The following is a 15,580-nucleotide window of genomic DNA, read 5'->3' as shown; positions in this document are numbered from 1 at the left end:
GGGACTTGGGTGTGATTGTATGTGATAATCTTAAAGTGGCCAAACAAGTTGAAAAAGTGACGGCGAAAGCTAGAAGGATGTCAGGTTGCATAGGAAGAAGTATGGCCATTGGAAAAAGGAGGTATTGATGCCTCTGTATAAGACTCGGGTAAGACTTCATTTAGAATATTGTGTACAATTCTGGAGGCCGCGCCTTCAAAAAGATATAAAAAGGATAGAGTCGGTGCAGAGGAAGGCTACTAAAATAGTGTATGGTCAAAATCTGAACGGGAATCCTGCGGGTCCAGCGGGGATCCCCCCTAGGCCCACAGGACTCCCACAGGGATCCCTCCAAGGCCCACGGGACTCCCAAAGGGATGGAACTGGGGATTCCTATCTTCCAGACTCGAGGCCTATCTTATTTCCAGTCCGGCGCTGCGCTGAGCTCCATCCAAGTCCCAAAGAATCAACAGCATGTCATGTAGGCATGATGGAGCTCATCACGTAGGCAGTAAGCTCAGTACAGGCACACATTGGTTCAGCTGCAGCACAATAGGCCAATCACAAATGAAATCAGAGCTATAAGGTCATTTGTGATTGGCCCATTGTGCTGCAGCTGAACCAATGTATGCCTGTGCTGAGCTTACTGCCTATGTGATGAGCTCCAGACTGGAACGCTGCTTGCTTCTGTGTCTTTTTGCAGCACCAGCGTTCTTGGCCAGGTGAGTCCTGTGCAGGGGAAGGGTTGGAATGCTGCTTCCGTTATGGGAGGGCAGCAGTTGTCGCATTGATCTCAGACTGACCGTATTCTCTCCCCCTTAGCAGCTCATAATGGTGTAAAATAGGTCCTTTAGCGGGCAAAGTGGTGAAGGTGCTCGGCAGGAGTCAGGTTTTTTAAAAAACATGGTTTTGTCTTCCTGGCTTGCATGGTAAAAATCAGAGCGGTATAACTGATGCCATTGGTAAAACCAGGAGGGGATCAACTTCTTTGGTTGGCACGGATTAAAGTAGTAACCGTGAGCCTATTGAAGGGGAAGTGAAGGAAAAGAAAGTTGTAATAGAGATGCCAAGTTATCCAGTTTAAGGCTGGAGGCTTTATAGCCAGGTCTGGTTTAGCACTTACATCCTTAAGCAGTGTGAGATTTGTAATCTCTGATTCTACCTATTGGAATCGGTGCAGCACATGGATTATTACAAAAAATATGTTTTATAGAGAGGAGGGAGGTATTAGAAAAAGGAGGGGGGGTGTTAAAAAAAATGATTGTATTTATTGTTGGTTTAAATAAACTAAGGCTTAAAGTCAAAAACTTTCTGAAGTAATTGCTGCTTTTTATGGGGACAGGTATCTTTTAGGGGGGGACGGAGGAGATTCCTCACAGGGATAGGTAAGGATGGAAGGATTCCTCGTGGGGACGGGTGGGATTTTGACGGGGACAGGTGGGATTTCTGTCCCTGCGCAACTCTCTAATGCGGTCTTTGTGATAAGGAGTATGGGGACATACTTAAAGATCTAAATCTTTATACTTTGGAGGAAAGGCGGAGAGGGGAGATATGATAGACGTTTAAATACCTACGTAATATAAATGTGCAAGAGTCAGTCTCTTTCATTTGAAAAGAAACTCTGCAATGAGAGGGCATAGGTTGAAGTTAAGAGGTGATAGGCTCTGGAGTAATCTGAGGAAATACTTTTTTTTATAGAAAGGGTGGTAGGTGCGTGGAACAGTCTCCCAGAAGAGGCAGTGGAAACAAACTGTCTGAATTCAAGAGGGCCTGGGATAGGCATGTGGGATCTCTCGGAGAGAGAAAAAGATAATGGTTACTGTGGAAGGGCAGACTAGATGGGCCATTTGGCCTTTATCTGCCATCATGTTTCTATGTTTCTAACTTCCAGCGAACTGTATACAAAAATACTGAGAGAGAACGGGCAAAACCCAAAAGTTGTACTGTTTAGTGCATCTGGTCCTAATGTGTGAATTTGAGATATAGAATGTTATGCAAATAATATACTATGTGGCTTAAATCTTTTTTCCTTACAGCAAGCGCACTCAGAACAGTAGGAATCTTTCTATGACTAAACCAGCTTCTGTATCATCTGAAAGAAAGACCAACTTCTTTGGGAACCGGTAGGTATCTTTTGGCATATGTACTGTACTGTTTCAATAGATTTCTTCCATTTGTTCCCTTTGACAAAACAATAAGAATGGCCTAGTAGTTAAAGCTGCTGTCTCAGCACCCTGAGGTTGTGAGTTCCTCAGGGGTCAGTGCTGGGACCGCTGCTTTTTAACATATATATCAATGCCTAGAGATGGAAATAACTAGTGAGATAATTAAATTTGCTGATGACACAAAGTTGCTCACAGTTGTTAAATCGCAAGAGGATTGTGAAAAATTGCAAGGGGACCTTACAAGACTGGAGGACTGGGCATCAAAATGGCAGATGATGTTTAATGTGAGCAAGTGCAAAGTGATGCATGTGGGAAGAGGAACCCAAACTATAGCTACATGATGCAGGGTTCCATGTTAGGAATCGCTGCCCAGGAAAAGGACCTAGATGTCGTCATTGAAGATACAATGAAACCCTCTGCTCAGTGTACAGCAGCAGAAACAAAGAAAACAAATAGAAGTTAGTGATACAAAGGCATAACATTTTCATCTATGATGTGACCACAACTCGAATATAGTGTACAATTCTGGTCGCCGCATCTCAAAAAAGATATAGCAGAATTAGAAAAGGTACAGATAGTGCTCTTCAGCTTGGAGAAGAGACAGCTCAGGAGAGATATGATAGATGTACTGGATAGAGTTGAATGGGTAGATGCGAGTCACTTATATACTAAATGCTAGTATTGTACTTGGTGGCATGTATTGAAGCTACTAAACAGTAGGTTTAAAACAAACAGGAGAAAATATTTCTGCTCTCAGGGCCTGATTCCTTAAAAGTGCGTCCCGATTTTAGGCAGCTGTAGGCGTCCTACAGCTGTCTAATCAGCCAATCGGGATGCACGTTTTTAAAAAAAAAAATGCTCCCCAGGCCTATATTGAAGGCGAGGCCCGCAAGACACCTAGGCCCTGATTCTGTATAGAACGCCCGGGAGAGGCGTCCTATTCAGAATTGGCCTAAACTAGACAAGGCCCGCTGCACTTATCGCGGCAAGGGATCTCTCTGCCGCTATAAGTATAGCGGGCCGTGGCCCCCTGACCGATCGCTGGCAGGAGGGTGCCCAAACCTCCTGCCCGAAGACGCATCCCCCTCCCTGACACTACCGACCGCCCCCCCCCGACACTACCGACCGCCCCCCACCCACCCCCGACAATCAGGCCTTAGATTAAGTGGGGATGGGCGGACCCGCTATGCCTAAGGCCTGATTGTTCCAGGCTTCTAGAGCCTGGGCCAATCAGGCCTTAGGCTTCGGCGGGAAGGGGCGGGCCCGCCTCATTTCGATGAGGCGTGCCTGCTTGCTCGATGTGCAAGACCCATCTGTAAGAACAGGTTTGGTGGAGTGGGGGTTGTTAGCGCCGGGGGGGGTGCGTCTTCGGGCAGGAGGGATTGGGCACCCTCCTGCCAGCGACTGATATTGTCGGGGGGGGGGGCGGTCGGTAGTGTCAGGAGGGTGCGTCTTCGGGCAGGAGGGATTGGGCACCCTCCTCCCAGCGATCGGACAGGCCGCGGCCCGCTATACTTATAGCGGCAGAGAGATCTCTTGCCGCGATAAGTATAGCGGCCGCGTCTACTTACAATGTAGACCAGCATTTTGCTGGCCTACATTTTTAAGCTTCTCATCTACTAGGGAGACGCGTAGGGCCACCTAGGTTCAGCCTAAGGCCCGCCTAAGGCCCTTAGACGAGCTTAGGCATCTTGCGGGTCTCCCTAGGCTCCCGAAGGCGCCTTCAGGCCTGCCTGGGAAGCATTTTTTTTTTTTTTTAAAACGTGCATCCCGATTGGCTGATTAGACAGCTGTAGGACGCCTACAGCTGCCTAAAATCGGGACGCACTTTTAGAGAATCAGGCCCTCAGTGTGTAATTAAACTCTGAAATTTGAATGTTGTGCACAGTAGTTAGCTTAGCATGTTTTAAAAAAAAGTTTAGATAACTTCCTAAAAGAGAAATCTATAAGCCATTAAGATGGATGTGGGGAAATCTACGTTTATTCCTAGGATAAGCAGCATAAAATCTGTTTGTCTTTGAGATCTTGCTAGGTACTTGTGACCTGGGTTAGTTGGAAACAGGATACTGGGCTTGGCAGACCTTCAGTCTGTCTCAGTATAGCAACTCTTATGTTTTTATATTAACTGGTCAATTACTGCAACCTGGTATTCTGCCCATTATTATAGGTGAATCTTTTCCTATAGTGAGTAAATTCAAATACCTGGGGGTATGGGTGGACTCACAATTTACATTTTCTGACCAAATTTGAGGGCTTTAGAGCATTGAGATTGCTATGATCAATCAAACGCTTTAATTTTTTTTATTTATAATTTTTTCATATTACAGTTCAAGCGGAACAGTAAAGAATAAAGATAACAAAATCATAACATTCAAATAAACAAACCCTTTCCTCGCAATATAATATTTCTAGCCCACCATAATGGAGGAGTTACTCAAATTTTTTTTTACATATTACAAAGAAAATATTTCACTCAGAATAAATCTGAGCTAAGTCTTCTTATGTGTTGTAACTCCTAATAAAGATCAGCATTTATTTTTCAGCCTCCTTATCCTTACTTTGTTCTTGCTTACTTAAGAATTGTTGCAAGTGCAAAGGATCCCAAAATATAAACTATTTTTGTTGCAATTTAATAATGCACTTGCAAGGGAACTTTAAGAAAAATACAGCATTCAAAGCTAATACCTGAGATTTTAACTTAAGAAATTATTTTCTTTGATACTGTGTTGCTCTAGCAACTTCAGGAAATATTGATACAGGATCACCACAAAATTTAATTGTTTTGTTCTTAAAATATAATCTCATTATTAAATTTTTATCCATTTCACTTAAACAAGTGATCAAGAGTAGACCTAGTTAATATAGTATCATGGGAATCCTCCAAGAAATTTGTTAAATCAAACTCTGTAGATACTAATAGGTCTGTCCTTTGATCAGATGTTACCCTCTTTTTGTGAGGTATAAAATAACAATTCAATATTTGTAAGGACTCCGCATTTGTTAATCCTAATACCTTAGGGTGGAGAGAGGGGAGGGAATACTTTATGATTTCTTAAGAACATATGTTTGCTTAAGAAGATTGCCTAAGAACAGTTGTTGATTATAAGGGAGGGGGATATTTGATGTGAGTTATACTTTGATGGTATATTAAGCGATGTTAAAGTAAAAATGATTGTATCTTATGTTACACTTATTGAAAGTTTTAAAAATGAATAAAGACTTTAAAATTAAAAAAAATCCTAATACCTCTTTAAAGTATTTTGTAAGCAAAATTTCAGCTGACATCAAATGGGTCTTAGGAAAATTAACAAAGCGGAGATTTTTTGATCGAGTTGTATTTTCCATTTGTTCATTCTTTGAATAGATAATACATGAGTCTTTAACTGCAGATATAGAAACTTTCTGCAGTGTAGAAACCTGTGACTCCATTATCATTGTTCTATTATCCAATAACAGTAAATTAGAATCAACATTCCTTAGCAACAGCAGCAGATGAATCCAGAGACCAATGGGATAGCACACATCTTCCAGCAGGCGGAGATAGAGAAACTGATTAACAGGTGGTCCTATTGGCTGGCACTCCTCCTGTATCTCCAGTATTCTCTATCTCCCAGCAGGAAATGGTCGCTATTTAACTAGCTCCTGAATTCTGGCTGTGACTGGAAAATTATTTTCTCCTGTTTAGGTTTCTCTTCAGTGAGACTGCCATTCTGTTTCTCCTGTTGAGATTTTCTCTTCAGTGAGACAGGGGTGTCTGGCTGAATGGTGCCGGCTTTTGGGGTTACACCTGGGCCCCCCCCAGGTCCCTGCCTCACCCTCCCTCCATTGCTAGAGGGTCTGACTGGGTCTCGATTTTTTTTTTTTTCTTCTTTCCCTTCTCTGTTTAAATAAAAAAGGAGACAACAGTTGCTATATTCTGCTCTGTTAGTGATGCTCATCCAGCTCTAACTGGCTTCAACCGGCCCTAACAACAAGCTTGTGAGTGTATCTGTTTTTTACTGTTTGAACTTCAGGTTCTGTTTGGGAGTCTTAGTACTGTGGGTTCGGTCAATATACATTTAAGGAATGGATATTTTATTGAGGCTAAGTTTTATATCTAGAAATCTGTTGAGGGGGCCGGGACTTTCCCGCCCTTTGCATGCTTGGTTTCCTTGTTGGTTACAGCGTGACAGTAGCGGTGCGATTTCATGCTTGCACTTGTACTCCTTGTTGAGTTTCAGTGCAGCAGTAGTAGTCCTGTTTATTCCAAGGCTCTCTTTTGTCGGTGTTTGTCACAGCCATGTGCAGCTGATTGTGCAGGTGCCAGTTTATAGCAGCACGCATGAGATGGGACATGTTTTTTCCGGCGCTGTGGGAAGCACCCCACCGTTCTTCTAGTTATTCCCAGAGTCTTTCTTTCTATGTATGCCGCAGCAGGGTAAATTTTCCGGGGCTTGAATCCGACTGTTTCTAGGAGCGTTGATGTGGCGGCCATATGTCAGTGAGAATCAGGCATGCACTTGGGTCTCCTGCGATGGCAGGAGAGCTGCAGCGTTCCAGTAGTTTATTTGCAGCTGACTTTGGTCAGGGTATGCCACAGCTTCTTTCCTTTCCGGTTCAGACAAGTTGTACGTGTTTCACCAACTTTGGGACAAGCTTGGGCAGATTTTATGTCTATGTCTGTGTTCCTGCTGTATTACCTTGAAGGAAGCTGCTACTTTAATCGGACTCTGGGGATAGCACTCGAGGGGATTACCAGAGAGACTCTGACCTGTGCTAGGTCACCCAGTCTCAGTTTGTCTCCGGACTGAGCCGACATACGGTAACTCACAGCACAGTAAGATCAGCAGTAAGATAGTGCCCTGTATTTCACACGAGTATCTCATTGTCTCTCTTGGGGTCCCTGCAGATTGGGGTCCTTTGTCTGTTGGTAACTGTCCTTCTTATTTGGGCCTCTGTGCTGCGCTGCATGTGTTTAGTAGTGGCATAGGATATATATGCCTAAAGGTAGTATTAACAATTTCCAAGTTCAGGCTGTCTCTATGGGCATAATGACACTTCGCATCTTTCTGCAGCCAGGATTCTTTCTCTATTTCTGAGGGGGCCTGGACTTCAGATTTCCATGCTTATCACGCTGGTTTCTCCTGTCACCATCTTCTCATGGCACATGCTAGACGGACCCCATGACCAGACAGGAAGGGCTGTACAGCTCCTTCTAACCAGGAGCCAGTTACCTGTTCTATCAAACGCGCGGAGGAACGCACGCTGTGTGGCGGTTAGCCTCATCCCTGAAGCTCTCATTAGCGATGTGAGCTTTGTCTGATACCTGTTAGGATGCTGTTGTTTTCCACGGGGCGGTAGAGGCAGCATCTTGATTGCGTCTAGTATGTATTCACTTTAAAGGACATACATATTTCGCTCACGTTGCATGGAGTTAGTACTGTTATCATGGTTCCAATATACGCCTCTTTACATTGCGAAACTTGATTTTTCGTAGGAGAATTTCTTTCTTCTTACAGATCCTTCAGTTCTCATCCTGCCGTTCCCTGACCTTCTGCACTTCATTCTGAGGGGATCTAGACTTCTTCCAATGACTCTTCAGGCTTTCTCATGAGGGAGAAGACGCTATAATGTCAGGTCAGGGGGCTGTGAACTTTTTTCAGGATGCTTGCAACTTTGCATCCTCCTCAGGTTTCCGGTTAGTTCTTGGAGTCTCTGTTTTGTGTTTCCCTTTTAAGTGTTACTGGTCCTCAGGGCAGTTCTTGTAGTTCTTCAGGAACTAAGGGACGTTGTTCCACTTAATGCATGGTGCCCAAGACAGGGGCATTGGGCAGGCTGGATCCCATTCTGCTGAATTAGTTTTTCAGGGTTACACATTTCTGCAGAAAAACTGGGAGAATATTTACATTTTCACTATGGACTCCGAATCTGCACTAGGTTTGCTTGCCTCTCTTGGAGCAGCACTTTTGGTTTTGGCACATGCCATTTCGCCTACCCAAGGCTTCATGAACATTTTAGAAAATGTGGGCAGTGGTACCGTTTTGGCGCTACCAGGCGATTCACCTAATTTCTTCTTGACTGATTGCTTGATTCGGACGTCTTCAGTCGGGCCATTTGACTGACACGAAAAGGGTGGTTTCTTTTCCTCAGTTCTTTGGACGGGAATCTTTGAATTGGCACAGCATTCTTTTCTCCTGTACTATTTATAGGTATATCGAGGAGATGTTTTTATTCATATAGGAGTGAAATGCGTTTCTTCCCAGAGACTAGAGCGATGGGTCTCAGTCTCAGGTTTGCATTCTTCTTTGGTTACCATGACCAAGAGTATGGGATTCTGTACAGGTTCTAGGATCCATGTTGCTGAGAACTTCGGCTTGCTTTCCCATTATATCGCTACAGCAGTCGCTTTTGTTCTGGTGGTTCCCGGTATCTCAGGCTCCAATTTTGTGATAGGCTCCTCAAGCATCGCTCTGTATGATTTGGTGGCTCATTGAGATTTCTCTTTTCAAAGGCATGCCTCGGTCTTTGCTGGACTAACTCATGGCCACCAATAATCCCGGGCTCAGTGCCTTCCATCCTCAGCTCCAGGAGTCTGGTCTTAAGAGGCGACTCGGTACTTGTTCATTCTTCTACTCTGGAGCATGGTCAGGCTACCGTTTCTGGAGCTTTAGACCATTCTTCTGGAATGATGCTGAAGGTCTTTTCAGTCAGTATTAGGATGGGGGTATTTCTCTATAGCCTGGGCAGTAGGTGATGTGCTCAGTTGGCAGGTAAAGTTGTGGTTCTACTTCAATGGGTGGATCCTCATCTTCCTCTTCTGTTGGCAGATCATTTTATGGGTCAGGAAAAGAGTTTGGATAGACTTTCTCTCCACAAAATCTGTGCATGGCCCATTTATTGTATGTAACAGTGTACAGCGCTGTGTACGCTCTAGAAAGTGTAAATGTTAGTACTAGTGAAATCTTCTGGATATTGAGAATTTTGGCTCAGGCGTTCCAGCTCTTTTTATGGAAGTGAGATCTCCTGGAACTAGACCTCATGGCCTCGTCTCAAAATTCTAAGCTTCCTAGCTTCTTTGGTGGGCACAGGGAGTGGGAGTCAGAGAGGGTAGCAGCGTGGCTTCTTTCTCACCTCTGGTTTTTCTCTTTTTTCAGTGTTTTCCCCTGGCTGATGATGGCTTGGATTTGCCATCTCAAGCTTGCTTTCAGGGCACAGTTTTTGTAGGATCTCTGGATTGGCTGCACCATCCTTGCTATACGGATCTGATGAGTCTTTCAACAGCCGGATTGTTGAGTTTCCTGGTATCTATGGATTTGCTCACCTAGGGTCCGATCAACATGGATATTCGTACTACTTTGGTATTGCGACCTAGCTTTTGAAAAGTCATGGCTGACATGTAAGGGTTGTGCGAAGCAGGTTGTTTCTTCTCTTATCCAGGCGATAGACATCTTCACTTGTGGCTTCTGCTTCCTTTTGGAGGTTTTTCCTTTCTTGGGTACTTCTCAAAATTTGCACCCTTCCAGAGTTCTTTTTTGGCCCAAGTGTATTGCCAAAGGTTTAGCGTTCAATTCCTTTCAGCTTCAAGTGCCATTCTTAGCTTGTTACAAGGTATATTGCTCTTCGATTGCTTCTCAGCTTCATGTAGTTCAGTTCAGTTCCTAAACAAAGTACGGTATATTCGTACACCTCTTAGAAAGCCCTGTCCGGAGTACAGTCTTAAGGTACTTCGCAGTTTACCGAAGGCTTCATTTCATCCTTGTCTTTTGAGACTCTAAAGGGCTGTGCCGTTGAACACCGGGTTTCTTGTGGTCATGACTTCAGCCCGGCGGCTCTCTGAGTTGCAGGCCTTGTTTGGCGGTGATTCCTATTTCTGATTTACAAAATCTGGGGTGTCAGTTTGGATGGTACCATAATTTCGGTGTCATCCTTTCTTTTATGACACTCTCACTTTTCCTTCCTTCTTCCTGGGAGGAGAAATGGGGAGACGTGCTTTTATTCACTGCATTTTTTTTTTTAAGTGCGTAGCGTTCTCCACGAGCTAGGTTTCCAACAACTTTTAGTTGTTTAGATCACTTTTTGTATTCTTCACAGGACGCCTCAAACGTATGGTGGCGTCCACAGCCTCCATCGCTCAAAGGGTCCAGGAGGACATTATTTACGCTTGCTTGATGGCAGGGAAACGGTTGGCGAAGGAACTTCATGACCATTCCACCAGAACGATGGCTACTTGTTGGACTCTGTCCAGAGGATTTTTCCTTAGAGGAGTTTTGTTTCGTGGCTACTTGGTCTTCCAAGAGTGCTTTCTCTCAGCATTACTGGTTGGATGTGGGGGCGCATGCGGTAAATGCGTTTAGTGCTTCGGTTCGTTGCGGAGGCAGCATTTGCTTCCCACCCAGATTGAGGATTGCTTTGCTACATCCCATTGGTCTCTGGATTCATCTGCTGCTGTTGCTAGGGAAAGAAAAATTATGTTCTTGCCTATTAATTTTCTTTCCTTTAGAGGCAGCAGATGAATCCAGAACCCCACCCTTTCTGGATATTGTCTGTCGTTTTTTTCTTTTCCAACTTTCGAAGTTTGTTATTATTGATGGTTGTATTCTGTATTATTGCCTTTTGAGATTTGTTATGGGAAATAAGTATTTTACATGCTATGCCTATTGATGGTTATGGATGCTTGGGCAAGGAGCTATACTGGAGATACAGGAGGAGTGCCAGCCAATAGGACCACCTGTTAATCAGTTTCTCTATCTCCGCCTGCTGGTAGATGTGGGCTATCCCATTGGTCTCTGGATTCATCTGCTGCGTCTAAAGGAAAGAAAATTAACAGGTAAGAACATAATTTTTCCTTCTCAAATTTTTTTTACAACATCTGATGAAAAATCTGAAGATTGATTAATCGCTGATCTTAATCCCTCCAGTCTCATATTTACTTGCCATAAATCCTTCAAAGTAATGTCCTTAGGTTCCTCAGGTGGACTCTGCTCACCACCATTATCCTCTGATATAGAAATCACTTTTGGCTCAAGTGACAGAAGAGGCAAAAATAATTGTGTATCACTTGGGGGAAACTTTTTCTATTTTTCAAACCAAAGCAATTGTTGGAATTTATTTTGGCCAAGGAAGTGGGGGAAGTGGTGATTGGTCCGTTAGCTACTCCTACAGTTTAAAGTACAGGCTGTTGGGGGTTGTAAATCATAGTCTCCTGGGCTGCTCCATCAATTGATGCTTAGTATACTTATGTATATTTCTTCATACTTATTCTAATGCTTGGATCTTTACTTCTTAATTTTGTGGACTTAATAATGTATTTTTTTTTCTAATTTCCTTACATTACTGTTGTGAGTAGTGTTAGGTTTATTAATTTTCTTTGATATTTTTTTTATTGCATATCTGTATACAAGTATTAATGTGCTTGTTTGAAAATTTGGAAAATTGAATAAAGAATTAAAAAAAAAAAATCACTTTAGGCAATATTGTAAATTGCGATTTTGAAGTAGTGGGCGATTTTAGAGATCCATCTGAGGCTGCTATAGGTTCTGAATTAGGTCACATAGCTCCAATCAAACACTATTTTAATGAAAAATCATTGCATACACTAATCCAAGATTTTTCTTCACATGTCAAGGCCTTCTAGTAGGTTCAAAAAGTGCACGCGTTACCAATGGCCCATCTCCATCACTGACCTGCATAGCTGGTGAATTCAGTATCTGGAGCCAGAGCATCGAGTAGACCAGGGGTGCCCAACACGTCGATCGCGATCGACCAGTAGCTCAGGAAGGCAACTCGAGTTGATCGCGGAGCCCATCCCGGGCTCCATGATAGACTCGTGTTGCCGTCCTGATCTTCCGGGCCGATCAGCCTTCCTCTCCAGTGTTTTCTCTAGGGCCTTTTAGCTGGGCGGTCCGCCCAGCTCTCATCTGCTGCTGCCGCCGCTGCTGAACATTAAAAAAAAAAACAAAAAAAACCGGCTTGGAGATTTCAGCCCGTAGCGAACTTATGCTCCGTGGCTCAAAGGTGTGCGTGCTGGCTTCTCTTCTCTTCCCTCCGAAACCGGAAGTTATGTCCGGGGGGGGGGGGAGGGAGAAGGGAAGCCAGCACGCACATGTTGAGAACCCTGAAGCAAACGTTCGCTATGGGCTAAGGCGGGAGACAGGTTAGTGAAGCATTTTCTCTTCTTGCTGCCGGGTCCTGCCTACTTTCTGTTTCCGCGAAGGCAGGACCCGGCAGCATTTCCCCCAATAGGTCGATCGCGATCTTGGACCAATCAGCTTTCGGGGAGAGGAATGCTGGTAGGCCGAAGCAGGGAGAGCTTGGGGTGGCGGCGGCTTTCGGGCCTGTTATTGGTGGCGGTTTGGGGCCTGTTATTGGTGGCGGTTTGGGTCCTGGTCCCTGATGGCAGTGGCTTGGGGGAGGGCAGGGAGAAAGAAAGAAAAAGGGCAGGCAGGGAGACAGAAGGAAAGAAGAGAAACAGAAAAAAATGAAAGGGAGGCAGAGAGAAAGAAAGGGCAGGGAGAGAGGAAGGAAAAGTTGGGGGAGGGAATGAGGTCTGGAGGAGAGGAAGCATATAGGCTAAAAGAAGGGAAGAAAGATTGGATGCACAGTCAGAAGAAGAAAGTGCAACCAGAGACATGAAATCACTAGACAAGGTAGGAAAAATTATTTTATTTTAAATTTAGTGATCAAAATGTGTCTGAATTTATATCTGCTGTCTATATTTTACACTAAGGTCCCCTTTTACTAAACCGCAATAGAGTTTTTTAGCGCAGAGAGCCTATGAGCGTCGAGAGCAGCGCTGGGCATTCAGCGCAGCTCCCTGCGCTCTAAAAACTGCTATCGTGGTTTAGTAAAAAGGGAGGGGGATATATTTGTCTATTTTTGTATGGTTGTTACTGAGGTGATAGTGCATAGAGTCATCTGCTTTGACCTCTTTGAAAAACCCTGGAATAGGAATGATAATTAACATTTTCTATGCATACAGTGTGCGTTGTGTTTTTTTTAAATTTTATTGTTGGTAGATCATTTTGACTTGGTCATTTTAAAAGTAGCTCGCAAGCCCAAAAAGTGTGGGCACCCCTGGAGTAGACACTTGCATCCACTGTTCTACTTTACAAAAACATTCTCATAAGGGCATGACCATGGCCTCTGGAGATAAATTGAAGCCATTGGTACCGACAGTATCGGATTCGATGTCTCCCTTGATGTTGGACGTCATTCCTGCATCAAATAAACTTGCTAAAAAACCATCCTCTTCACAATAAGCATCACAGGCATCATCCGCATCAAGTCCCTCGATGCATGCCAAGTGTCAACACCATCGATCTTCTTCTGTGCAGGTTGTGTCTCATTTAGTGCGTGCTTCCTTTCAGGTCACACATCCCTTGACACCCTGCAGCACTGATGGTACAGGCTGTTGAGCGCACAGTACTGGTGCAGTCCTTCCAGGACCAACTGAAGGAGTTCTTTTGAAGGGAGCTCGGTGACCTCTTTAAGCTGACTAAAGCACTGATGCTTGCATTGACTCCCTCAGTACCGGCCCAGCCTGAGCATGGCATATCGAGGGTCAAGGGTACTGAATCCAGCTCTCCATCAAAGCATCAACGGTAGAGAATGACACTGGAGTAAATTTTTCCCCATCCCTATTGGAAGTGATTTTCTCCTTCTGTCTCAAGCAGTTCTTTTTCTGTCCCTATCCTATTCCTGCAAGCTGTGTCCTCATCTGCACAAGCCTCAAAAACTTTAAAATCATAAGTGTTCGAGGCTTGTGTGGTTAAGGTAGACCTTACAGGAATGAGACATAGGCAGTGACAAAACTCGTGGGGACGGGACAGGGAAATTGAGTTCCTGTGGGGACGTGGACAAATTTGACATAGAGATCCCACAGTACCAATGCTTGCTCCTCTACATCCAAATGAGCATTGCACGGGACCGATTCACGTTCAACTTGACATAAATCAAGATCTAGACTAGAGAATGACACGGAAAAAATTTGTCCCTGTCCTCGCCCCCCTCCCCGTGACCACTGTCCCTGCCCCATCCCCACAGCATCCATACAAGCCTCAGTATTGCAATATTTAGCTTATTCTTTCCTTATAAATCAAAGTTCTGGCTGCTGAACTAGAGAAAGACGTTCAGCTGGCAGAGCTTTGTTTATAAACTTTTATAAACAAAATTAATATACTATCTTATCCTAAAGGGGAAAAAAGGAAATAAATATAATTTTTTTCTACCTTTTGTCTCATTCAATTCCTTCCATCCACTGTCTGTCTTCTCTCTGCGCCTTCCATTTGCTCTGTTACTGTGCCTCTCCCTTCACCCCCCCCCCCCCCCTCCAATTCGTCTGGCACCCATCTTCTTCCCTCCGCGCCTCATAGTCTGGCATCTGTATTCTTCCCTTTCAGCTTCTTCTCCCCACTCTGTCTTCCCCAGTTCCCTTCAGGCTGCTTCAGCGTCTTCTCCTCTCCATCTCCCCATCCCCAGCACCCTTTGCCTGTCCATCAGCTCCCTCCCGCCGGCCAGCCATGCATCTCTTCTCTTCGTGGTGATTTCTGTAAGGCTATACCTTGTATTGCAGCCAGAGCCTTGAAGTCGCATCGCATGTGGCTGCTGGAAAAGTCTGATGCAACTTCGGTTTCCGGTTGCATCGGAGGAGACTTTTCCAGCAGCCACACACGATGCAACTTCAAGGCTTTGACTGCAATACAACGCATAACCTTACAGAAATCGCCACAAAGAGAAGGTAAGGTAGGGAGGGAGATGCACGGCCTGCCAGCTGGCAGGAGAGAGGGGGCTGCTGGACTGCATGTTCATTCATCACATGTGCTCACTCCTTCTGCAGAAACAAGACCATTCACTGCTCCATGGGGCGGTGAATGGCCTTAACCCCGTACTCGAGGTGACTGTTTTGTTTTTTTTTGTCACCGTTTCAGCAGGTTAGCCGTGGGTAACAGCCATCGTGTCAGTCTCTAATCTAGACATTCTCGACATTGATCTTCATCGTTATCTTCATCAGTTAGGTACCAATGTCATCGAAGAAGTTCTTCATGCTTTCACAGTCATCGAACTCTTCAGACTAGGAAGTATCTTTCTCTTTCCTATAGATAATCTGGAGTAGCAGATGTACAACCTTTCTGTACGAAACACTGATTCTGATCTTTTAACCTAAAGAGTGACATTGTGACCGTTACCTGCGGGTAACCCACCTGAACAGGGAGAAAAAATAACTGGTTGCCGCGGGTACGGGAACAAGGCCATTTACTGCCCTGTGGAGTGAAGGGAAGGGAGAGAGATGCCCCGATGAGAGGAAGAGAAGATGCCAGGACTGTGGCGATCAGGAGGGGGCTGCTGGACCATGCGAATGGCGCTGAAGGAAAGTGGGGAGAGAAGAACAGATTCTGAAGGGCAATGGAGAAGGAGGAACAGACATTGGATGGAAGAGGGGAGAGAGTGGAACAGATGCT

General features: G+C 44.6%; 1 protein-coding gene across 4 annotated transcripts in view; it reads left to right on the top strand.

The window, feature by feature from the left end:
• Positions 1-15,580, top strand: part of NDC80 (NDC80 kinetochore complex component) — a 315,825-nt gene that overhangs the window by 23,710 nt on the left and 276,535 nt on the right. For all 4 annotated transcript variants that reach the window (XM_033940389.1, XM_033940387.1, XM_033940386.1 and 1 more), the window contains exon 3: positions 2,016-2,102. In XM_033940389.1, the coding sequence (XP_033796280.1) occupies positions 2,016-2,102 (87 nt within the window). The remainder of the gene's footprint in view (positions 1-2,015; positions 2,103-15,580) is intronic.

The sequence above is a fragment of the Geotrypetes seraphini genome, chromosome 4, assembly GCF_902459505.1.
Source record: "Geotrypetes seraphini chromosome 4, aGeoSer1.1, whole genome shotgun sequence".
NCBI classification, from domain to species: Eukaryota; Metazoa; Chordata; class Amphibia; order Gymnophiona; family Dermophiidae; genus Geotrypetes; species Geotrypetes seraphini.
Note: the sequence above shows the minus strand (reverse complement) of the source record. Positions and strands in the feature narration are given on the sequence as shown.